The sequence below is a fragment of the Ranitomeya variabilis genome, chromosome 4 (assembly GCF_051348905.1).
Source record: "Ranitomeya variabilis isolate aRanVar5 chromosome 4, aRanVar5.hap1, whole genome shotgun sequence".
NCBI classification, from domain to species: Eukaryota; Metazoa; Chordata; class Amphibia; order Anura; family Dendrobatidae; genus Ranitomeya; species Ranitomeya variabilis.
This window is the reverse complement of record NC_135235.1, coordinates 699,631,278-699,655,996: the sequence shown is the minus strand read 5'-3', so window position 1 is coordinate 699,655,996 and position 24,719 is coordinate 699,631,278. Positions and strand designations below refer to the sequence as shown.

The following is a 24,719-nucleotide window of genomic DNA, read 5'->3' as shown; positions in this document are numbered from 1 at the left end:
TGTGGTATGATCAAACCAGGTTACATGATATAAGCAGGGCCAGTACACATGCAAACTAATTATTATAACTGAACGGCAGATATTGTAAAGTATACACATCATAAAAAATAATAATATGAATACAGATTTCTCTGGAGTGTTATCGGGGAAGGGGGGTTATATTAGTTTGAATGAAAAAAAAAATTGAATCCTTGGAAGAAGATGACAACTTTATACATTATTGTTATACATAAAATACAATAGTGATACCATGTAACATTGAAAATATCAAAATATCTTTGCTCTATTGATGTCTCTTTGTAAAAACTGTCCCTGCTCCCTCATTTGTAGGTCTTACCTCTAGGGAATTAAAGGTAAGGACACGTGAACATGTACTAGATATTATAGCCGCAAGGGAGGCATCCGACATATCTATGTTGAAAACTCTACCAAGACATTTTTGGATGTGTCACGGATCTGATCCGTGGCCTGAAGTTAAGGGGCATTGATAAAATCCATGGGGGCATCAGGGGTGGCAATCTAAACTAACTATTGGCACAATGTGAGTGCAGGTGGATTGTCACCCTTGACACTGTGGCTCCCATGGGACTTAATGAAAAATTGAGCTTCGTCCCCTTTCTGTGAGATGGCAGGTTTTGTTCCTTGCCCGTGTGTGCAGAATGGCTTTGGGATATAATATGTACTTTTCCACCACTTCTTCGTCCTCTATAATAATACTAATTCTTAATTTCTAATTGGATATATTCGCCTACACACTTATTTTCTATGTGTGTGGTACTATTAAAATTTTGTTTTCGGTCTTTCTCTCCTCTCCCAGAGAGTCTTCCCCATTTTTGTTTTTAGTATTTTTATTCTAATTACTGCTTGCTTCTTCTTTTTAGTATGTACAGTCCGTTAGTTGTACTGTTGGGCTCTGTCTCATGGAAACCGTTTTGGTTGCCTTGGATTATTCGTGTTCATCCAGTTTCTCCCACAGACGTAGAGGATATCTCGTCCTGATGATGCTTTATGATGTCCCCTTTTTCAACATTTTTCATTATTGCACATTTGTACTGTTCATCTTATTTATTGAGATTTTGAACAATTTCGCACTTTATCACTTTACTGTCACTATATGCACTTTTTGATCTGCATTATATATTACTAGATGGCGGACCGATTCTAATGTATCGGGTATTCTAGAATATGTAGGTAGTATATAGCACAGGCTACGTACTATATTGCACAGTGACGTAGTATATAACACAACCAACGTAGTATATAACATAGCCACGTAGTATACTGCACAGCCATGTAGTATATTGGTCAGCCACGTAGTATATAGCAGAGCCACATTGTATATAACATAGCCACGTAGTATATTGTAGAGCCATGTAGTATATTGCAGGCACGTAGTATATTGCACAGCTATGTAGTATATTGTTCAGCGACGTAGTATATAGTAGAGGGACGTAGTATATTGCATAGCTACGTAGTATATTGCACAGCCACGTAGAATATAACAGAGCCACGTAGTATAGTGCACAGTCGACATAGTATATAACAGAACCGACACAGCCACATAGTATATTGCACAGCTACGTAGTATATAACAGAGCCCGTAGTATATTTCACAGCCACGTAGTATATTGGACAGTCACGTTGTATATTGCCCAGCTACATAGTATATAGCAGAGATGTAGTATATAACAGAGCCCACGCAGTATGTAACCCAGCCCACGTAGTATATAGCAATGTGGGCACTATATGCGTGGTTAAAAAAGACTTAAAATAAAAAATAAACATACTCACCTTCCGAAGGCCCCTTGAAGTCCTGGCGCCTGTGTGTGGTGCACGCGGCAGCTTCCGGTCCCAGGGTTGGTATGAGTGCAGGACCTGTGATGACATTGCGGTCACATGACCGTGATGTCATGGCAGGTCCTTCTTGCATAGCATCCTTGGCACCGGAACCTGCCGCTTGCACTGCCGAGGACAGCGCGCGACGTTGGATGGTGAAAATAACCTTTTTTATTATTATTATTTGTAACATTAGATCTTTTTACTATTGATGCTGCATATGCAGCATCAATAGTAAAAAGTTGGTCACACAGGGTTAATAGCTGCGTTAACGGAGTGCGTTACACCGCGGTCCGTTAACGCTGGCATTAACCCCATGTGAGCGCTCAGCGCTGACTGCAGGGCAGTAAAGCAGCGGCCGTTTCGCTGCCAGACTATGACCGTCGCTGATTGGTCGTGGCAATGGTCGTGGGCGTTTTGCCACAACCAATCAGCGATACGATTTCCATGACAGACAGAGACCGCGACCAATGAATATCCGTGACAAACAGACAGAAGTGACCCTTAGACAATTATATTAGTAAAATGTACTTTAATGTATATTCATATTTACATATTATTTACTGGCTTGTTTTGTACTGGCCCAGTCATATTGCACTTATTGCTAAGTCCTAGTATGTTTTTTGCTTATTTGCACAGTCCTCTGGGGGCACTGAATTAACATTATTATTTGTTATCTTTTATTCAATGGCGGCGCCCTTGGTCTTCGGTAAGGCTGGTTTCACATTTGCGGTTGTGTCCGCAGCGTTTCTACCGCATATATCCGCATGCGTTGTGTATTCCCATATTTAACATTAGGGACGCATGCGTTTTTGATTGTTCGCGTTTTGCCGCGTTTGACGACGCATGCGTCGTTTGCAGCTTGGCGCGGAAATGCAACATGTAGTAATTTTTAGAGGCGTCAATTTGCCGCCTGGAAACGCATGCGGTCGATTGCGCAAGGTTTGCGGCTAAAAAAACGCATTGCTGTCTATATGAACCCATGCGTTCACAAGCACATGCGTTTGCTTGCGTTCGTGAACGCATGCGTTTCAAAAGAGAAAAACATGTCTAGACACTGATAAGCCACCCCCACATACAAGGTGATAAAGGGAGGGAGTGGACATTTGCAGGTCACTACTCAGCAGACACTGAAGCAGACGAGACACAGGCTACATCTTGGAGGAAAACAAGACACTGAACAATGTGAGTATATCCTAGCCAATGCCTTTATTTTCTATTTTCTGTCTCTACATGTCCTAATTTCTTGCATTTCTTTTTTTCTACATGCATCAGAATGTCTTCTTCTGATGAGGAGTTTCGTCCTGGGCCGTCGGACGTCGAGCATGTCAGTGAGGTCAGTACTTGCCTCGTCAGATTGGCAAGTATTCACTGTCACATCTACAAGTGACAATTTGAATTTTTCATTTTTTTAGAGCTCTTCTTCAACTGCGGCAGAGACAGGGCAGGAGCAGCGGACTCAAGGTCGGGTGGAAAGACGGCAGCGGGTACGTATACAAGGCTGACTGTTTACTGTATCCTCAGTGTAATATTCTTGAATCTTCTTTTCTTTTCATTCCTATTTCTTAATTTTTTTATTTTGGAATCCTTTTGTATGTTGACTTTCCTATTCATGCCATTTCTCAGCCTCTCATCCCCTTTTTTCTTTATGTTAATTCACTAAACTTTAATGACTTTATTTAATTTTTAGGTTTCACAACGGGAGGATGACTTAATTGAAAATGACCTCCTCATCTCCCTGGTCCAGGAGTGAGTCTCGTTGTGGGACACCCGGGATCCACTGCACTCAAACAACGTCACATTCCGGCGCCTATGGAATGAGGTGACCAGAGATGTGGGATGGCTGGGACAACGCCCCGACTCGGGTCCGAAATGCATTTGGTAAGTATTGCACTGCAGTGTGAAGCAGCAGAGACCTTGGCCGTGCTCACTCGACTGTGTGTGATGAAAGAAACTCTCAGGAGTTTCTGTCATCACACACAGTTGTGTGAGCACGGCCAAAAGTCCTTTTTCTGACCATAATTTTTTTTTTTTTTTAACAGTGGCCAAAGTCAAAACACGTTGGCGTTCGATGAAGGAATGCTTCAACAAGGACCTGCATCAAGAGAGCAGTGTTCCCAGTGGTTCAGGAGCAAGGATCAGAAGATACAAATACTATCGAGTTCTGGCATTTTTAAGACCGGTCCTTGCCCAGAGAACGTAAGTATTTATCACGTGCATTAGTTTGTATTATATTGCCATAATCTGTATTTTCCTATTCCACAGGATTTTGCGTCTGGTTAATTTTTGGTATTAATTTTCTTTTTCCTTTTTTCACAGCACATGGAGCACAACTGTTGGCCCAGGTTCTGGAGCGGTCCTTCATCTGACAGCCACGGACCCATCCCAGCCATCCAGCAGCGCTACAGCAAGTGGGCCTTCCACACTAACTGGAGACCAGGGAACTGGTCCATCAGGTCTTCCTCTTTCGCAGTCCTCTTCCACTGCCCCTTTTTTTTGGGCTCCTCCCGACAGCGGCAGAGGGCATCGGACAGGTCACACATGCCTGAGTTTTTGCACTTGAGCTCGGTTTTACATGAAGCAATCAAGGCTTTGGGTGACCGAATGGATATTTCACATAACCTCTTGAATGCACGTATCCAGCTCGTCACCAAAAGCCTTGACCAAGTGAAAGCCGACCTCCAGAGGCCAGCACATCATCTTTTTAACCAAATTGAGCAGGGCATGTCGGAACACCTTACTCCTGATCCCCAGCTGAGTGTCATGTAGGCCTGCAATGCTGCTTACGTGCAGGCTATGCAGCAGAGTCGGTATTTCCAGCAGACAGTGTCGACATATCCACCTGTGCCTTCACTGTCACGATTAACCTCAATGCCGACCTCTGCTGCATACCACTGCACGGCCACCTCAATTCCTAGCACTGCCGGACACCACTACAGCACCACCACCATACCGAGTGCAGTTGGACATCCCACCGCCACCACCATGACAACCGCTGCTCCTGCTTGGACCTCCTCCACTGACACCACGATGCAGCAGGACCCTGGCATGGCCTTTAGTACCGCCGCCACCACCACCACCACGATGCAGCAGGACCCTGGCATGGCCTTGCGTACCGCCACCACCACGATGCAGCAGGACCCTGGCATGGCCTTCCGTACCGCCACGATGCAGAAGGACCCTGGCATGGCCTTCCGTACCGCCACCACCACGATGCAGCAGGACCCTGGCATGGCCTTCCGTACCGCCATGATGCAGAAGGACCCTGGCATGGCCTTCCGTACCGCCACCACCACGATGCAGCAGGACCCTGGCATGGCCTTCCGTACTGCCACCACCACGATGCAGCAGGACCCTGGCATGGCCTTACGCTCTACAAGCACTATGGACTCTAGCATGGCTGCAAGTTCTATGAGCACTATGGACTCTGGCATGGCTGCACGCTATACGAGCACTATGGACTCTGGCATGGCTGCACACTCTACGAGCACTATGGACTCTAGCATGGCTTTATGCTCTACGAGCACTATGGACTCTGGCATGGCTGCACGCTCTACGAGCACTATGGACTCTGGCATGGCTGCATACTTTATGAGCACTATGGACTCTGGCATGGCTGCACGCTCTACGAGCACTATGGACTGTCATGGTGCAGCCGGACCCTGACAGGTCACCCACCACTACGCCACGCCATATGAACCCACTAAGGCTTCCCATAACCCGGCAAACCCCCCCAAAAAAACAAACAAAAAAAACCAGAGGACTCTAAGGGTATGTTTCCACGTTCAGGAAACGCTGCTTGTTTGACGCTGCGCAGCGCTGCAGCATCAAACAAGCAGCGTCCAGATGTTCCAGCATAGTGGAGAGGATTTGACAAAATCCCGTCTCCACTATGCGTGGAAACCCGCACGCGGCGGCCCTGCGACTACGGACATGCTGCGCGTCTTTTCAGATCGCAGCATGCCCGTACACCTTGCGGGGACGCAGCGTCCCCGCAAGGCATATCACAGGGCCCTATGGGAGAGCACGATCATCCCGGATGTGAAGAGTTAACACATCCGGTATGATCGCGTCCCATTAAGGGGGCGGGGCTTCGCCGCTGCGGCGATACCGCCGCCCATCCGTACCGTGGAGTCATACCCTTAGGGTATGTGTCCACGTTCAGGATTGCATCAGGATTTGGTCAGGATTTTCCATCAGTATTTGTAAGCCAAAACCAGGAGTGGAACAATTAGAGGAAAAGTATAATAGAAACACGTGCACCAATTCTGCATTTATCACCCACTCCTGGTTTTGGCTTACAAATACTGACGTAAATCCTGACCAAATCCTGATGCAATCCTGAACGTGGACACATACCCTTAGTATTCCACCCCTTTCACCTCCCAATGTGTCTGTAATGTCAGGTTTGTCTCACCCTTCCAGTGCGTCTCAAGCCTCTCATGTGTCAAGCCCCATCCCCGAACTTCCAGACCCTACTAGTTTCATTGCCCCTTCTCCTGCCACCTCTGCGTCGTCCACGGTTAGCCAGGCCTCAGTGCTTCACACCCCCCGTTTACATCACTCTACCCCAAGCCGGCGCAGTTAAATACATTTTTTGGTTGTTAAAAAATTAAAAAAAAATTGATTTGCCCCAATTATGTTTGGTTTATAGTGTCTTCCGCAACCGGCAACACACACCGTGCGCCGAATAAGAAACTTCGCCACACACTTAATTTTTTGGCCACATCATATCTCCAGTAGTTATATAAAAAAAAAAAGACTGTGTGTCTTAAGTATAGAGATATAAAGTGGGCCAAAAATGTATACTTGTATTATCTCCATAATCTCTTCTTTCTGCTTTGTCTGTGACTAGTGTTGCAGTCAGAAGAGAAAATGGCGGACATACAGTGCAGAACTCTACTGAACAGGTCAGGTGTCAAAAAACTCATTAGTTAGGACACCTGACCTGGTGAGTAGAGAACTGCCTTGTATAACCTCCATTTTCTCTTCTGTGTACATAATCTATTACACACAAAGGGACGATGGTGATAACACACGGCATATCTATGCTCACCTGCACAGGTAGATATATCTCAAGGCACGGTGCATATAGTAATTGTACATAGGGGGAAAAAATATATAACTATATCTATAACCACCAATGTGCACCAATGGAAGGTATATCGGACAATCGGAAACCATATAGAAAAAACAAAGAAAAAAAATGAAACAAAGTCCAAAATATAATATAAATTACAATATTTATTAAAATATATATAATATGATGTAACAGTGGGAAAAATACCATGAAAGGCACATCATCAGGGACATATAGATGGCAGCACTAAAATTAAATAAGTATATAACCTATTGTGAGGATAACATATACATGCATGCCTGTGTCAATAGGCCATAGAATATATAGCAGACAGATAGAAAATAAATAATGAATAATAATGATAATAAAGTGCATGTGCTTTAATCAATTCGTGGCTAAGAAAAGGACCACATAAAAATCCTAATGATACATATTAGTATTATTATCTTGGCGGTATATAATATGATAGTCATAGTGATATAGTCATAGTGACCATTGAGCCATAAATTGCCCAGCAAGAAGACAAAAATGGTACCCCAAGAAACAAAGAATAATTATCAAAGTGAAGGTCAAAAGGAAGCCACCTGGTATTACCTGCTGCTGAACCAAATAGACGGGATAAGTGTTCCTAGGATGTGCCAAGCCCCGACACGCGTTTCGGCGTCTGCCTTCGTCAGGGGGTCATTTTTGTCTTCTTGCTGGGCAATTTATGGCTCAATGGTCACTATGACTATATCACTATGATTATCATATTATATACCGCCAAGATCCAGTGTTAATAGTTTTCACCAATATGTATCATTAGGATTTATTATTCATTATTTATTTTCTATCTGTCTGCTATATATTCTATGGCCTATTGACACAGGCATGCATGTATATGTTATCCTCACATTAGGTTATATACTTATTTAATTTTAGTGCTGCCATCTATATGTCCCTGATGATGTGCCTTTCATGGTATTTTTCCCACTGTTACATCATATTATATATATTTTCTTTGTTTTTTTCACCTGCACAGGTGTCAGAAATAGTGAATTCATGAAGCTGTTAAATGTGCATCATGAATTTATTATTTCTGACACCTGACTTGATGAGTATAGATTTCTTTAGTGTGACAGTCATTGTCTCTTCAGTCTGTGTCCAATGGATACAGCAGAACAGAATCAGGACGCAATGACGTCAACAAGCTTACCAATAAAGCAACATGGCTGCTATACCACTAGCAGTATGTGGCCAGTGTTTTATATCAGTATTTGTAAGCCAAAACAAGGAGTGGAACAATTAGAGGTAAATTATGATATTAACATAATAACTAGCACCTCTGCCTTTATCACCCACTCCTGGTTTTGGATTACAAATACTGATATTAAATACAGACCAAATACTGCTAGTTGTAGGACAGCCTTGGTTTGTAGTGGAAAAACATAGGAGACACAGTCAACACAACCAAAACTAAAGTTTATTAATGAGAAATATTATCATTGCAGAAAATTACTGGTACAGATCGAATTACAACAGGACATTTACACAACATTGTCCTGTCATGACACACGTCTAAAATCTGAATCAAAAAAGGCAGCAAATTGGTCCCGCATGTGACCAACTGCTGCAGTTGACCGCAGCGGGTGATGCTGGAAATCGGGCAGTGGGTATGAAACTGCTTCATCCAGTTCAATGTTGGGTTGCTCCTTAGCCATTATATAATTGTGCAGAACCATACAGGCTTTGACCACCTCTTCGACTGTTTCCACTTTTAGATTTATGGCTGATGCAAGAATGCGCCATTTAGAGACCAGAATGCCAAAGGAACACTCTACTGTTCTTCGGGCCCTGGTCAGTCTGTAGTTAAAAATCCTTCTAGTGTGGTTCAAGTCCCGACTGGAATAGGGCTTCAGTAGGTTTTCACACATCTGAAAGGCCTCATCCCCAACCATAACAAATGGCATTGGTGGACCTTGAGTGTTGGGGAGAGGTTGTGGCGGGGGAAAATGTAAAATTTTTGCCATACCCAAGGCGGCCCATATCCGAGTTCTTGAAAGTCTGGGAATCGTTGCCACGGCCAAAAGCTCCAATGTCCACGTTGATGAAGCGACAGTTCACATCAGCTATTGCCATGAGCACAACAGAAAAATATTTTTTATAGTTAAAATACTCCGATCCTGTTCTGGCAGGTTTGATAATGCAGATGTGCTTTCCATCCACCGCTCCTAAACAGTTGGGGAAATCACACACACTCGGAGTACATTCCACAAAGCCCGACAGGTGTCCGCAACTATTCCAGACAGCGTGGATATTCCAAGCCGGTATTGGAAGTGGAGGGATGATAAACTCTCTCCGGTTGCCAGAAATCTGTAAGAAAAAGAAACCCCCCCAAAAATTACAAACTATTCTATTTATGGTGTGGTTACGCTAAAGAAAGGAAAATACCCAAAACATACATGTCAGAAAACACAAAATTTGGACTGTCATTGGTTTAGATTTGGAACGTACCTTAATGTAACCAGCAGACGTTCCTCCAGGGGAATCGCTCTACGGAGCTGGGTGTCCTGTCGCCGTATGGCTCCTTGGACATGAGCAAGCAAATCCTGGAACGAGTCTTGCGACATCCTTGTGTATTCCTAGAATTTCTCCGGGTTGGCATTAAGCTCGGCATACAGCGTGTGATAGGCTCCACGGCTCTACAGTAGTTCGATAATGGGGTGTCTCCAAAAACGCCTACGTTGTCTCCTTCTCCATCCCATAATACACGCCCTCTGTAGTCCCATTGACGGTGTCTGGTTATCTTGATTTTTCTCTTGTGAAATTTCTCATCATGCGCACCAAAAACGCAAACGCAGGAAAAAACACATATAAACGCGTACAAACGCGGCGTCTTTTTAACCGCATGCGTTACCGCATGCGTCTAAAAAAAGCCGCGTTTGTACGCGTTTATATGCGTTTTTTCCACCACTTGCGGATGCGGATTAAACGCTGCGGATTTAAATGCAAATGTGAAACTAGCCTTAGATGGACGCTGACAGTGCGCACATGCGCCTTGGACCTATTAGGTTTCCGGCTCCCAAGCGGTTATCAGTAATAGCCGTGTGCGCATGTCACATTGATGTCAATCGGTGGAATTCCGCCTCATGCGCGCATGGCTGTGACGGCCTAGGGGGAGGTGGTGCCTTGGTCCCGGGGGCGCGTGCGCCGACAGTCAACTATACTTCCGGTATGGGCACCAGTTAAAGCACACGAGATTGGTTAGTAATTAACCCCTTTTGAGAAAGCTAGACCGCGAAATGGGGTTGCTGGGTGAGTCAGGAGAACCATCTGTTTGGACATGGGTAAGCACCTGGGATTTACTATCTGAGTAGGAGTATCTATGGGGTATTGTACCTATATACCTATGTATGTTTCCTGGCTCTATTTGTAGCGTGGGATTGTTCAGTTTTTTGTTATTTATTTTACTTGTTTACTGTTTTTGCTCTGGATGTATCTTGTTTCCCCTGCATAACCCAGCATACCTACATGTCTCCTCTATTTGCTCTCTGCAAGTCCCATATGAGTATTTTATGGTGTAATTTAGTTGCAATATAATAAAACTTATTCTAATTATTACTATGATTCATTGGATGCTTATACTCCATCTTTTTGGTCTCTATATTCTCTGGAGTTGTCCTGTTGGTCCAGTGTGTCTGAACATTAATGTTGGGGGAATGACATTGATCCACTCTCAGCCACATTTCTGCTATATGCTTGATGATTTTTGTTTTGAACCAGAGTTGAGGCCAGAGACAAAATGTGAAGTGGTAGGCTGACGAAACAAGGTGTGGCCACGCTGCCGAAGTAACGAGGCACAAGGCAGAAGGTCTAAGCCAGAGGCAAAAAGCCACAATGCCAGAGGTACTATGAAGTACAGAGGCGCCACGATGCGCTATGAAGCAATATGATTCACAGAGGCACTATGAAGCACTATGATGCATAGAGGCACTATGAGGAACAGACAGACTATGGCCATTCTTGAAGGTATCAAACAAGAGACCAGGCCCAGTGTTACGGCTAGTGGAACGCACCGAGTAAATATAGCGGTTTATTATAATTGGTGCGTTTGCAGCCCGGGGTCCACCGTGCAGGAGGAACCTGCTGCTAGTGAATGGTGGCACTGTTTGGCGGTATAGACTAGCTCTGTTACTTCACAGAGTAGGCGTGAGAGGAAAGCACTGTGCCCTGTTAGCCTCACAGGAGCACAAGCTTGCTGCCAAACTGATAGCAGTCAGTGGTTATGCACACACGCACTCTCCTCACCGGAGGTGCCGGAATTCTAGGGGCTTATTTTAGCCAGGTCCCTGAATACGTTCATACAATCTCCTCACCGGAGGTGCCGGTATTCTAGGGGCTTATTTCAGCCGGGTCCCTGAATCCATTCATACATAACCACACTGGCGCAAAGCACATATTTGGATTGATACTAGCGCATGGCCATGCGAGCCTTTTATAGCTGCAGCAAGTACAAGACCTTCCTAGAAGGACCAATGAGAGGCTGCCACAGAGCCTGAGCACCTTCAGGACCTTCCTGGAGAACCAATGGACTTTGCTGCAGTATCCAAGCATGTGACCCTCGATCTCCAATGAGAGATCTTACCCTGGGCATGCTCAGAAGGAGAAAAGCAGGACTTAGTCCCAAAAGTGTCTGCTCGCTGCTGCCCAGCACTGGCTTCAATGGCAAAAGCTGGAAAAGCAGCAGTAACCCTTTGTACAGTCAGACTGAGCGAGACGCTGGGACCGACGTCTCCACTGAGCAGACTCCACTGTGGCAGGAGACAAATGGGAGACCGCAGTGGAGATGGCCCGAGATTCCCCCTGTGCAGAGGCGGGAACTCAACCCCTAACACCCAGTTACATTCTAGAGAGCAATCTATCAGAATTCAGGATAATCCTCCACTTGTCAGACTGGCCCCACCTGAAGGAGCTAAATAATGAGCTGCAGCTGGAGGGCAGTCTTCATGGAGACAATGTGCTGCATTAACACCATGTGTTCTGCTATGACTGGAGTAGTTATGTTTGAAAGAACAATGAAACACTTGTTTATTAAGCCAAAAATGGGAACCATGCTTTACAAAAGTCACTCTAAAGCCTGATCATAATGCCTTGTGCAGACATGACATGCAACTAACTGAAGTCAAATCATGAGATGTAGCCCGGACATATGGCCTTACGATAACCTAGAGGTCCAAGGCTTATCTGCATATATGTGAAATCAAATCTCAGCACATGAGGCTATAGGCCCAGCTTTGGCACAAAGGCATGAGACCAGCATTAGCCCAGAGGCTTAGGCCGTCAACACAACATTCCACTGTGCACTTATCAGTGCTGGCTCCGCACCCGCTAGAAAAACAGGGGGAGCTGATAGTGCCGAGAATCCACCATGGAGGGAAGCTGTGTCACATCAGGAATACTGCATTACTGCCAATGATGCACAGGCTGGCTGTTGGCTGAGGGACTTCTCTCAGAGATGTGTCGGCCACAGACCGCTTGACAGGGGGAAGGGAAGGACGAGACCCTATGATCCCCCCTCCCCCCGAGTCTATACTGGCACAGCTACTGATGGCTGAGGGACCTCCATTCAAAGAGGTGTCAGCCACGGACTGCTTGACAGGGGTAAGGAAGGCCGAGATCCCCATTAGCCTGTGGACGTTGTATGGACTATCTTCCCTCTATAGGCCCCGTCTCACATAGCGATTTACCAACGATCACGACCAGCGATACGACCTGGCCGTGATCGTTGGTAAGTCGCTGTGTGGTCGCTGGGGAGCTGTCACACAGACAGCTCTCTCCAGCGACCAACGATCAGGGGAACGACTTCGGCATCGTTGAAACTGTCTTCAACGATGCCGAAGTCCCCCTGCAGCACCCGGGTAACCAGGGTAAACATCGGGTTACTAAGCGCAGGGCCGCGCTTAGTAACCCGATGTTTACCCTGGTTACCAGCGTAAATGTAAAAAAAACAAACACTACATACTGACCATCTGATGTCCGTCAGGTCCCTTGCCGTCTGCTTCCTGCTCTGACTGAGCCGCCGTACAGCGAGAGCGCAGCGGTGACGTCACTGCTGTGCTGCGCTCTCGCTGTACGGCCGGATCTCAGTCAGAGCAGGAAGCAGACGGCAAGGGACCTGACGGACATCAGATGGTCAGTATGTAGTGTTTGTTTTTTTTTTACATTTACGCTGGTAACCACGGTAAACATCGGGTTACTAAGCGCGGCCCTGCGCTTAGTAACCCGATGTTTACCCTGGTTACCAGTGAAGACATCGCTGGATCGGTGTCACACACACCGATTCAGCGATGTCAGCGGGACCTCAGCGACCAAAAAAAGGTCCAGGCCATTCCGACACGACCAGCGATCTCACAGCAGGGGCCTGATCGCTGGTACGTGTCACACATAGCGAGATCGCTACTGAGGTCGCTGTTGCGTCACAAAACTTGTGACTCAGCAGCGATATCGCTAGCGATCTCGCTATGTGAGACGGGGGCTTAAGAGCAACCTCTCTCATACAACCACCCCCTGTAGGGACAGGGAAAACCACTGGAGGGTGAAGGGAGGGGCCTTTTAACCTCTGTGCAATCCTGTCCCGCTACAGGTCAAGGAAGGACATCTATGGTGCTGTCTGGAGGGACATAATGGAAAAGTGTGTCGTATAGTCCAAGAAATATTGTATGCTGTAATTTCCCTTTCTCAATCAATAAGGCTAGGTTCACATTGCGTTAAGTGCAGTCCATTCAACGCATACGTTAAAGGGACTGCGCCACACAAGTGCCTTTTAAAGATCGCGTTATGCAATCGCGCTAGCGCAGATGCTCCATCTGTGCTAGGGGTGACGGACCCCGAAAACGCTGTAGACCGCGTCCGAGGGTCCGTCACAGAATGACGGCACATCACTAACGCATGCCGATTTTTACATGCGTTAGCGGTGCGCTACATAATAGCAGTCAATGGGTGCGCTAACGCATCCGTTACATAGCGTTAATGCCGCTATGTAACGGATGCCGTCAGCGGATTGCCATTAACGCAATGTGAACCTATTCTAATACATCTGGCTGTTCTGTTTTTGTACAATTTTTCAATAAGGAATATTGTTTCTCCAAGTTACTTTTAATGGTCAACAAAATACAATTTTTCCAGTAATTCATATTTCACACTCTAGGTATTATAATGTCTTCTCCTCTGTGTGGGATTTTTACTTCTAATTCCTCATGTTTGGTCCTGTTAAAATAAAAAAACTTGTATAAACCTCCCATGCTGGCGCGGATCCAGCAGTGTTAGCACTTGCGTTTTGGGGGCTCAGGTTATTATGTCACGCAAGCCCTGCGTACAATTAGCGCTGGCTTCACTGTTCTCACCTTCAGACAAAATCGAACAATACGAGGAAGTCAAAGAGAAGTCGCAGACCTGGCTTCCAGTTGATGTTCAATACGTCTCAGGGCAGGGACAGTGAAGCTGGGGCTGATTGGGCACAGGGCTTGTGCTATGTAACAACCTCATAGAGCCCCAGGAACATGATTGCCGATTCCACTGGAAGAGCACTGACATGGAAGGTGAATATGATTTTTTTTATATTTTAACAAGGCCAAACATGATAACAACCCATTTAAGAAAATACCATTTCAGTTTAAAAGATTTTCCACATTAAGAACATACAAAAGCTTCTCCCCTGTGTGAATTCTCTGGCATTTAAGCAAATCTGATTTATGGTTAAAACATTTCCCACATTCTGAACAGGAAAAAGGCGTCTCCCTTCTGTGAGTTCTCTGGTGGCTATCCAGATGCGTTTTACGGTTAAAACATTTCCCACATTCGGAACAGGAAAAAGGCTTCTCCCCTGTGTGAGTTCTGTAGTGTATAACAAAATATGATTTCTGGCGAAAACATTTCCCACATTCTGAACAGGAAAAAGGCTTCTCCCCTGTGTGAGTTCTCTGGTGGTAATCAAGATCAGCTTTCTGGTTAAAACATTTCCCACATTCTGAACAGGAAAAAGGCTTCTCCCCTGTGTTAATTCTCTGGTGGCTAGCCAGGTTCGTTTTACGGTTAAAACATTTCCCACATTCTGAACAAGAAAAAGGCTTCTCCCCTGTTTGAATTCTCTGGTGCTTACACAAATCTGATTTCTGGTTAAAACATTTCCCACAGTCGGAACAGGAAAAAGACTACTCCCCTGTGTGAGTTCTGTAGTGTATAACAAAATCTGATTTCAGGTTAAAACATTTCCCACATTCTGAACAGGAAAAAGGCTTCTCCCCTGTGTGAGTTCTCTGGTGCTTACACAAACCTGATTTCTGGTTAAAACATTTCCCATAGTCGGAACAGGAAAAAGGCTTCTCCCCTGTGTGAGTTCTGTAGTGTATAACAAAATCTGATTTCTGGTTAAAACATTTCCCATAGTCGGAACAGGAAAAAGGCTTCTCCCCTGTGTGGGTTCTCTGGTGGTAATCAAGATCAGCTTTCTGGTTAAAACATTTCCCACATTCTGAACAAGAAAAAGGCTTCTCCCCTGTGTGAATTCTCTGGTGCTTACACAAACCTGATTTCTGGTTAAAACATTTCCCACATTCAGAACAGGAAAAATGATAATTACTTACGGGTAATTTGATTTTCCAGATCCATGACAGCACCGGTACGAGAGATGGTCCCGCCCCCAAGAACAGGAAACCTGCATAGGAGATAAAAGATGGGGGCGGCACCTCTCTCCTCAGTTTGTTTACAAAGAAAGTAAGGTAACCGCTATGTCAGTCTTAGCCATATATACATTATATTACAGTCTAAAGACTATATATTAAGTGGTTATTTTCCCATCTTATGTATATTATTTATTTATATATATATATATATATATATATATATATATTATTTATCGTGAGTCACACAACCATCACCAAGATAGGGCGGGAATTAGAGCGGTGCTGTCATGGATCTGGAAAATCAAATTACCCGTAAGTAATTATCATTTTTTCCCTTCCCCATGACAGCACCGGTACATGAGAGGAAGAAATAGAAAGAACCTCTAGGGTGGGATAACTGCAGATAGCACTTTTCTCCCAAAAGGCGAGATTTGATAGCCCCAGATTTAATCTATAATGTCGGAAGAAAGTAGAGGGTGAAGACCATACTGCTGCATTACAGATTTACTCTATGGACGCATTTGCCCTCTCTGCCCAACATGTGGAAATAGCCCTAGTTGAGTGGGCCGTAACCCCAGGTGGAGGGACCTGCCCCGAAGAGCAATAGGAAAGTGATATAGCCATACGGAGCCACCATGCAATGGTTGATTTTGAGGCCTTTTTTCCCCGTTTGCCCCCTGGAAGGAGACAAAAAGGGCTGAAGACTGTCGCCATGGATTTGTCACTTCTATATATTGAAGCAGGCAACGTCTGACGTCCAAGCAATGGAAGGTTTCTTCTCCCTGGGATTTTGGGTTAGCACAAAATGAGGGCAAAATAATCTCCTGGTCCCTGTGGAATTTTGAGTTGACCTTCGGTAAGAAGGCTGGATCAGACTTTATAATTACTCTGTCCTCCAGAAATATAGTGTAAGGAGGGTTAATAGATATAGCCTGGAGCTCACTAATGCGTCTGGCTGAGGTAAGGGCAATCAGGAGAACAGTCTTTAAAGTTAGTGCTTTTACCGATATGGAGGAAAGAGGCTCAAAGGGAGAGGCGGTTAAAGCATTTAAAAACTAAATTTAGATCCCAGGGAGTGACCTTTGGACGAGGTTTGAATGGTCTGACTGTAAAGGAGGCTCGAATGAACCTACACACCCAGGGGTGATCAGCCAACTTTTGGTCAAACAGGGCGCTAAGCGCCGAGATATGCACTTTTAGGGTGCTGGTAGATAATCCTCTCTCCAGACCCTTTTGGAGAAATTCCAAGATTTCTGATATAGGGACTTTTTGAACAGTATCTGTTATAACACGGCCCGAAAATTCTAAAAATTTTCCCCATACTTTTTGATATTTATCAGCTGTGATCTTCTTTCTACAGGACAGCAGAGTAGTAACTAACGGATCCTTTGCTAGCAGAAGTCCCCTCTCAAGTTCCAAGCAGTGAGGTGTAAACTGTGTACTTGAGGATGTGTCACTGGACCCTGGTGCAGAAGGTTTGGAACATCTGGAAGTATCCATGTGTCCGAGATGGACATACGTCTGAGCCAAGTGAACCAGGCTCTCTTTGGCCAGAAGGGTGCGATTAAGATTATGCACGCTTTCTCCTCCCGGATCTTTTTCAGGACCGTAGGGATTAATGGAATTGGGGGAAACGCGTAGGCTAGTTGGAATTTCCATTTGTGTAGCAACGCATCTACTCCCTCCGGGTTCTCTTTCGGGTTCAGAGAGTAGAATCTTTCCACCTTCCGATTGTTTTGTGGAAAAAAGATCCACTTGAGGAAGCCCCCAGATGGCACAGATTTCTCCAAAAAATGTTTGATTTAGAGACCACTCGCCCTGGTGCAGCACGTGACGACTGAGAAAGTCTGCAAGATGGTTGTCCGACCCCTTTAAGTGTGTACTTGTAAGAGATAAGAGATGATTTTCAGCCCAACGAAATAGCCTTCTTGCTTCTTCCATCAGGGGACTTGTGTTATGACCCCAATGGCAGAGGGTCTCAGAGGTTATTACCAAGTCTGCACACACAAAAAACCAGCTCATAGGGCAGTGGTAACTGGGCTAACCGTATACCTAATCCTAGCACAACAAATAGCACTAGCCGGGGAACGTACCTACGTTGGTTCTAGACGTCTCGCGCCAGCCGGAGAACTAACTAACCCTAGAAGGGAAACAATAGACCTTTCTTGCCTCCAGAGAAAAGACCCCAAAAGTTGGATACAAGCCCCCAACAAATAATAACGGTGAGGTAAGAAGAAAAGACAAACGTAAGAATGAACTAGGTTTTAGCAAAGAGAGGCCCACTGACTAATAGCAGAATATAGGAAGATGACTTATACGGTCAGCAAAAACACTATCAAAATTTCCACGCTGAATATTCAAGAACCCCCGAACCGTCTAACGGCACGGGGGGAGAATATCAGCCCCCTAGAGCTTCCAGCAATATCAGGAATCACATTTAGTACAAGCTGGACAAAAATAAGAGCAATGCAGATAACCAAAAAATAAGGAAGCAGGACTTAGCTTATTTTGCAAAGAACCAGGACCAGCAGACAGGAGCAAACAGAAAGGAACTGATTACAATGATGCCAGGCACCAGACTGAGAATCCAGGGAGTTTAAATAGCAACACCCCTGGACTAACGAACCAGGTGGGTACCAAGCTGGGGAAAGAAAATCAAAGTGTCATGTCGCTAGTGACCACAAGAGGGAGCCAAAAAGTTTAATTCACAACAGACTTGATCTTGTTCCACCCTGTCGATTTATATATACCGTCGTGCTGTTGTCGGACAGTACTACCAGATGTCTTCCTTTGATGTTCTCTTCTGTTTGAAGAATCGCTTGCCCTACTGCCGCTAGTTCCTTCAGGTTTGAGGCGGCTAATTGCATCTGTGGATCCCATAGACCCTGTAGGATCCGACCTGATAGGTGTGCCCCCCAACCTAACAGGCTCGCATCTGTGGTCAGTACCACCGGGTTTTGGATTGACCATGGGACCCCTTTCCTTAAATTTTCGGAATTTAGCCACCAGTCTAGAGTCCTGTACCTGTTGTAACAATACGATCTTTCGATTTAAGTTGTAGGGTTTTTCCCTTTGTTCTGACAGGATCTGCCACTGTAGGTCCCTTGAATGCAGTTGTGCCCACTGGACTGCCGGAATTGTTGCTGTTAGCATACCCAAGAGGGACATGGCTTCCCTCACCGAGATGGATTGGACCGCTTGTATTTGTTTTACTCGTTGTTTTATGGCCTCGATCTTCCTGTCTGGTAGGACACAGTCTTGTCTGATTGAATTTAACTGAATCCCCAGGAACTCCTGTATCTGGACCGGAATAATTTTTGATTTCTTTAAGTTTATTATCCACCCCAGCCTGGTCAGTAACTCTCGTACCTTCGTAACTGCTCTTGTGCAATCTTCTTGATTGTCTGCTATAAGGAGGAAATCGTCTAAATAGGGTATTAGTAGAATATTTTCTCTCCTTACGAAGGATGCTATTTCTGAAATTATTTTTGTAAAGATACGAGGGGCCACCGATACCCCGAAGGGGAGACATTGGTATTGTAGATGGGTGTAGACCTGTCCCAGCTGCACTACTAACCTTAGATATTGTTGATGCTCTATGCTGATTGGTACATGATAGTACGCATCCGTAAGGTCTAACACTGCCATGTAACATCCTGGATACAGTAATTTTACCGCAGTTTTCACAGTTTCCATCTTGAATTTTTCTACTCGGATGAACTTGTTTACCTCTTTTAGGTTGAAAATTGTTCTTAACGACCCATCCGGTTTTGGTGTGAAGAATAGGGTGCTGTAAAATCCCTTCCCTATTTCTTGAGGAGGCACTTTTACCAGGACTTTTTTGTCTAGAAGGAGATGAACTTCTTTTTCGAGTATGGTTTGGTTCTTTTTGGCTACACGAGTAACTTTTATTCGGTGAGGAGGCAGGGAGATAAAGTTTAATCGTAGGCCGTCGGATAACAGGTTGATTATCCATTGAGACGGCTGTAAGCTTACCCACTGATGGACAAAGAACCGAAGCCTCCCTCCCACCTGGAATATGGCGTCATTGTTTAGGATCTGGTTTTGGATGTTTATTGAAAAGGAATCCCCTCTCCCTTCTTTCGCCCCAGGTTTTCCCCTCGAGTGGCCCTATCCATTGGACGGCCTCGGCCTCCTTTACCTGATCCCCGAAAGGACCGACGATTGTCATACCAACGGCGTTTAAAGAAGGGAGGTGGGGGGAAGTGTTTTTTCCTATCCGCAGCCTTTTCTAAAATTTCATCCAAATGCCTTCCCAAATAAATATTGCCCCTCACAGGGTACAGCACAGAGCTTCACTTTTGATTGAAAATCAGCATTCCAGTTTTTTAACCATAATGCTCGTCTGCCCGAATTAGAGAGGGCACTTGCCCGGGCAGCAAACCGTACCGAATCAATGGCTGCGTCCGCCAGGAACCCTGCTGCATTTTGTAGTGAAGGGATAACTTCTAGAAGTCTGTCTCTTGGACACTTGTTTTTTATCTGGTTACTTAGTTCATCTAACCATGGCACGGGCAGTGCAGGTAGCCGCTACCCCTGATTTGAACACCCATGTTGAAGCTTCCCAGGCTGATTTTAGAAAGGCATCCGCTTTTTTATCTAGGGGGTCCTTTAGGGCACCCATATCCTCGAAAGGAAGCGCTATGCCCCTGGAGGTACTAGCGATAGCTGCATCCAACTTAGGTGCCTTTTCCCATTTCTCACAAATTTCGTCATCAAAGGGATATTTACGTTTTAGGGCCTGGGGAACCGAAATCTTTTTATTCGTTTTTTTCCATTCCTTTTTGATAAGATTTAATATATTATCATGAAACGGAAAAACTTTCCGCTTTTTCCCTTCCAGATTGCTGAACATGGAGTCCTGAACCGTTTTTCTTTTGGTGTCTCCACCCCCAATGTGGATGTGACCAGTTTTAGCAACTTCCCCACATCTTCTGACAACACATATGGGCGACCACACTCTTCATCCGAAGAGTCCAGGTCCGAGACTTCCTCAGCCGGAAGCTCTCCTGGCTCACCCTCAGATTCTATATCAGATGTTTGGGCAGGCGCAGAAGGCGGCTTTACGGAGCTCTGCAACTCATGATGCTTTAATTGCTCCTTTACTGTGCTCTGCACTTCGTTTCTTACAATAGCTTTTATATTCTGAAGAAATGATGATGACTCTTCAGTTATCGTTTTCTTTATACATGAGCGGCACATACGCTTCTCATATGTCTTGGGAAGGCTTTTATCACAGAGTGCACATACTTTATTCTTTTGTTTAGAGGTAACTTTCCTTCCCTGCATATACACACAGAAATACAGTGTTACTGATATGTTTTTTGCCTTACAAAAGGCACTCACCCACCGGACCCTCAGTACTACAACAGGCTGTGGTGTCTCTGCAGGGATCGCTGAATCCACAGGATCTGCCATCTTTGTAGGAGGCTGTTACCAGCGTCTCCTTGCCGCCATGCAGTTTAAATAAGTGTGGGCAGGAGACGGTGTGTGCGCCCCTGAACATCTTCCCCCCCGGGGAGTGTCAGCACACCGCTCCTTCGGAGTCTAGCGTCACTTCCGGTATACAAACCGGAAGTCCTCCCATTCACTTGGCGCCAGCGTCGTGATGGGTACGCTCTCTCTTCTTCCCCCCCGGCCCAGCCTCCGGCCAGGAGCGGACGCCGAGGAGTCCGTAGTGGGGAAGGACGCACATGCAGCCAGGTATGTGTGTGACGCGCGCACGCTGCCACCGCTGCTCCCACCGCGGACCTCGGTCAGTGACCGGTTAAACAAAGGAGATCCCCTCCTCTGCAGCATCGTAGGTTCCCCGCAAGAACAGGAAACCAAACTGAGGAGAGAGGTGCCGCCCCCATCTTTTATCTACTATGCAGGTTTCCTGTTCTTGGGGGCGGGACCATTTCTCATGTACCGATGCTGTCATGGGGAAGGGAAAAAAGGCTTCTCCCCTGTGTGAATTCTCTGGTGCTTACACAAACCTGATTTCTGGTTAAAACATTTCCCACATTCAGAACAGGAAAAAGGCTTCTCCCCTGTGTGAGTTCTGTGGTGTATAACAAAATCGGATTTCAGGTTAAAACATTTCCCACATTCTGAACAGGAAAAAGGCTTCTCCCCTGTGTGAATTCTCTGGTGCTTACACAAATCTGATTTCTGGTTAAAACATTTCCCACATTCGGAACAGGAAAAAGGCTTCTCCCCTGTGTGAGTTCTGTAGTGTATAACAAAATCTGATTTCTGGCGAAAACATTTCCCACATTCTGAACAGGAAAAAGGCTTCTCCCCTGTGTGAATTCTCTGGTGCTTACACAAATCTGATTTCTGGTTAAAACATTTCCCACATTCGGAACAGGAAAAAGGCTTCTCCCCTGTGTGAATTCTCTGGTGGATAGCCAGATTCGTTTTATGGTTAAAACATTTCCCACATTCTGAACAAGAAAAAGGCTTCTCCCCTGTGTGAATTCTCTGGTGCTTACACAAACCTGATATCTGTTTAAAACATTTCCCACATTCAGAACAGGAAAAAGGCTTCTCCCCTGTGTGAATTCTCTGGTGCTTACACAAACCTGATTTCTGGTTAAAACATTTCCCACAGTCGGAACAGGAAAAAGGCTTCTGCCCTGTGTGAGTTCTCTGGTGTCTAGCCAGATTCGTTTTACAGTTAAAACATTTCCCACATTCTGAACAAGAAAAAGGCTTCTCCCCTATGTGAATTCTATGGTGCTTACACAAACCTGATTTCTGGTTAAAACATTTCCCACATTCAGAACAGGAAAAAGGCTTCTCCCCTATGTGAATTCTCTGGTGCTTACACAAACCTGATTTCTGGTTAAAACATTTCCCACATTCTGAACAAGAAAAAGGCTTCTCCCCTGTGTGAATTCTCTGGTGCTTACACAAACCTGATTTCTGGTTAAAACATTTCCCACAGTCGGAACAGGAAAAAGGCTTCTCCCCTGTGTGGGTTCTCTGGTGCTTACGCAAATCTGGTTTCTGGTTAAAACATTTCCCACATTCGGAACAGGAAAAAGGCTTCTCTCCTGTGTGAATTCTCTGGTGCTTACACAAACCTGATTTCTGGTTAAAACATTTCCCACATTCTGAACAGGAAAAAGGCTTCTCCCCTGTGTGGGTTCTCTGGTGCTTACGCAAATCTGGTTTCTGGTTAAAACATTTCCCACATTCGGAACAGGAAAAAGGCTTCTCCCCTGTGTGAATTCTCTGGTGGCTAGCCAGATTCGCTTTACGGTTAAAACATTTCCCACATTCTGAACAAGAAAAAGGCTTCTCCCCTGTGTGAATTCTCTGGTGCTTACACAAACCTGATTTCTGTTTAAAACATTTCCCACATTCAGAACAGGAAAAAGGCTTCTCCCCTGTGTGAATTCTCTGGTGCTTACACAAACCTGATTTCTGGTTAAAACATTTCCCACAGTCGGAACAGGAAAAAGGCTTCTGCCCTGTGTGAGTTCTCTGGTGGCTAGCCAGATTCGTTTTACGGTTAAAACATTTCCCACAGTCGGAACAGGAAAAAGGCTTCTCCCCTGTGTGAGTTCTGTGGTGTATAACAAAATTTGATTTCTGGCGAAAACATTTCCCACATTCGGAACAGGAAAAAGGCTTCTCCCCTGTGTGAATTCTCTGGTGCTTAAGCAAATCTGATTTCTGGTTAAAACATTTCCCACATTCAGAACAGGAAAAAGGCTTCTCCCCTGTGTGAGTTCTGTGGTGTATAACAAAATCCAATTTCTGGTTAAAACATTTCCCACACTTGGAACAAGAAAATCTGTTCTCTGCTGTGTGAATTGTTTGATGTTTAAGAAAAGACTTTTCAAGGGGAAAGCTATTTACATATTCTGAAGGTGAAAACTGCTTCTTTGATTTAGGAGCAGTTCGGTTTTTAATGCTTATTTTACTAATTTGATTTTCCTTAGTAGTCGGTAATGGATCAGAAGACAGGACCAGTTTCAAAGGATCAGATGACAGACAGATGCTGTGAAGGGATGATGGTATATCTGGAATAATTGCATTCACTTCAATTGCATCCTGTGGGATCTCAAGATTATCGGATTTAAAAATTGAAGATGTCAGCTGTCCCTCTGATCTCCTGGTACAGTCATCTGCCAAAAAAAAACCCAATTATTTTTCAATTAAATATCCTCAAACTTAATATTTTGAACATTTCTATTTAAGCGGTCAATAAAAATGGCAAGTTATGTAAAAAATTTGAATTATTCACCAAGAAAATGACAGTTCTCAGTCTAATAGAAAACCTCATAGGATGAACCAGTAGAGCATGGTGTTCAACTGTTTGTTCATTTTGCCTTTCAAATATGGAATAAAAAGCCACCAAGCAATGTTTGTAGATCAGTTCTCATGCTTCACACGGACGAGGGCCAACAGCCCGAAACACCGTGTCTGCGAATTGAGATACTGATTTGGCTTTTATCCTAAGTCATATTGCACGACTCGTTAGAGGGTTGATTGTGAGTTGTAGGATCGCTACTTCCAACAGGTGGCGCTATAGAGTTAAGTCCTCTTTTTCTCAAAAGAGGCAATTTGCATATTTAAATTCCCAGAGGAGCATTGTACGCAAAATAAGCCTCCTTACCTTGACAAGCCAGAGATGGTATGTCACTCTCCATAAGGAGAAACGATACCCCTTAGACCCCAGTCCAGAGCCTCTCACCTAGCCAAATCAGTTCTCATGCTTCACACTGACGAGGGCCAACAGCCCGAAACACTGTGTCTGCGAATTGAGATACTGATTTGGCTTTTATCCTAAGTCATATTGCACGACTCGTTAGAGGGTTGATTGTGACTTGTAGGATCGCTACTTCCAACAGGTGGCGCTATAGAGTTAAGTCCTCTTTTTCTCAAAAGAGGCAATTTGCACATGTAGAAAAAAAAAATACTACCAATAAAAAGTTCTACTCATCTTACAAAAACAACAAGTCCCCACACAGGTCCATCATCTGTCAAAGGAAAAACAGAGGTTTCTACATTATTAGTGGCTCAAAGACTCATGAAAAGCAACATGGTGTCCATAAACCAATCCAGCAAAATCCGCTCTCCCAAAGTCAAATTTCCCCTTCACTTCTGAGTCTTGCAGTGTGCTCAAA

At 44.9% G+C, this 24,719-nt stretch overlaps 1 protein-coding gene across 1 annotated transcript in view; it reads right to left on the bottom strand.

Moving 5' to 3' along the window:
• Nucleotides 1-15,802: 15,802 nt before the first annotated feature.
• LOC143766419 (uncharacterized) overlaps nucleotides 15,803-24,719 on the bottom strand; it is a 32,551-nt gene continuing 23,634 nt past the window's right edge. The window contains exon 11 of the mRNA XM_077254094.1: nucleotides 15,803-23,717. Within this exon, the coding sequence (XP_077110209.1) occupies nucleotides 21,517-23,717 (2,201 nt within the window). The 3' untranslated portion in view covers nucleotides 15,803-21,516. The remainder of the gene's footprint in view (nucleotides 23,718-24,719) is intronic.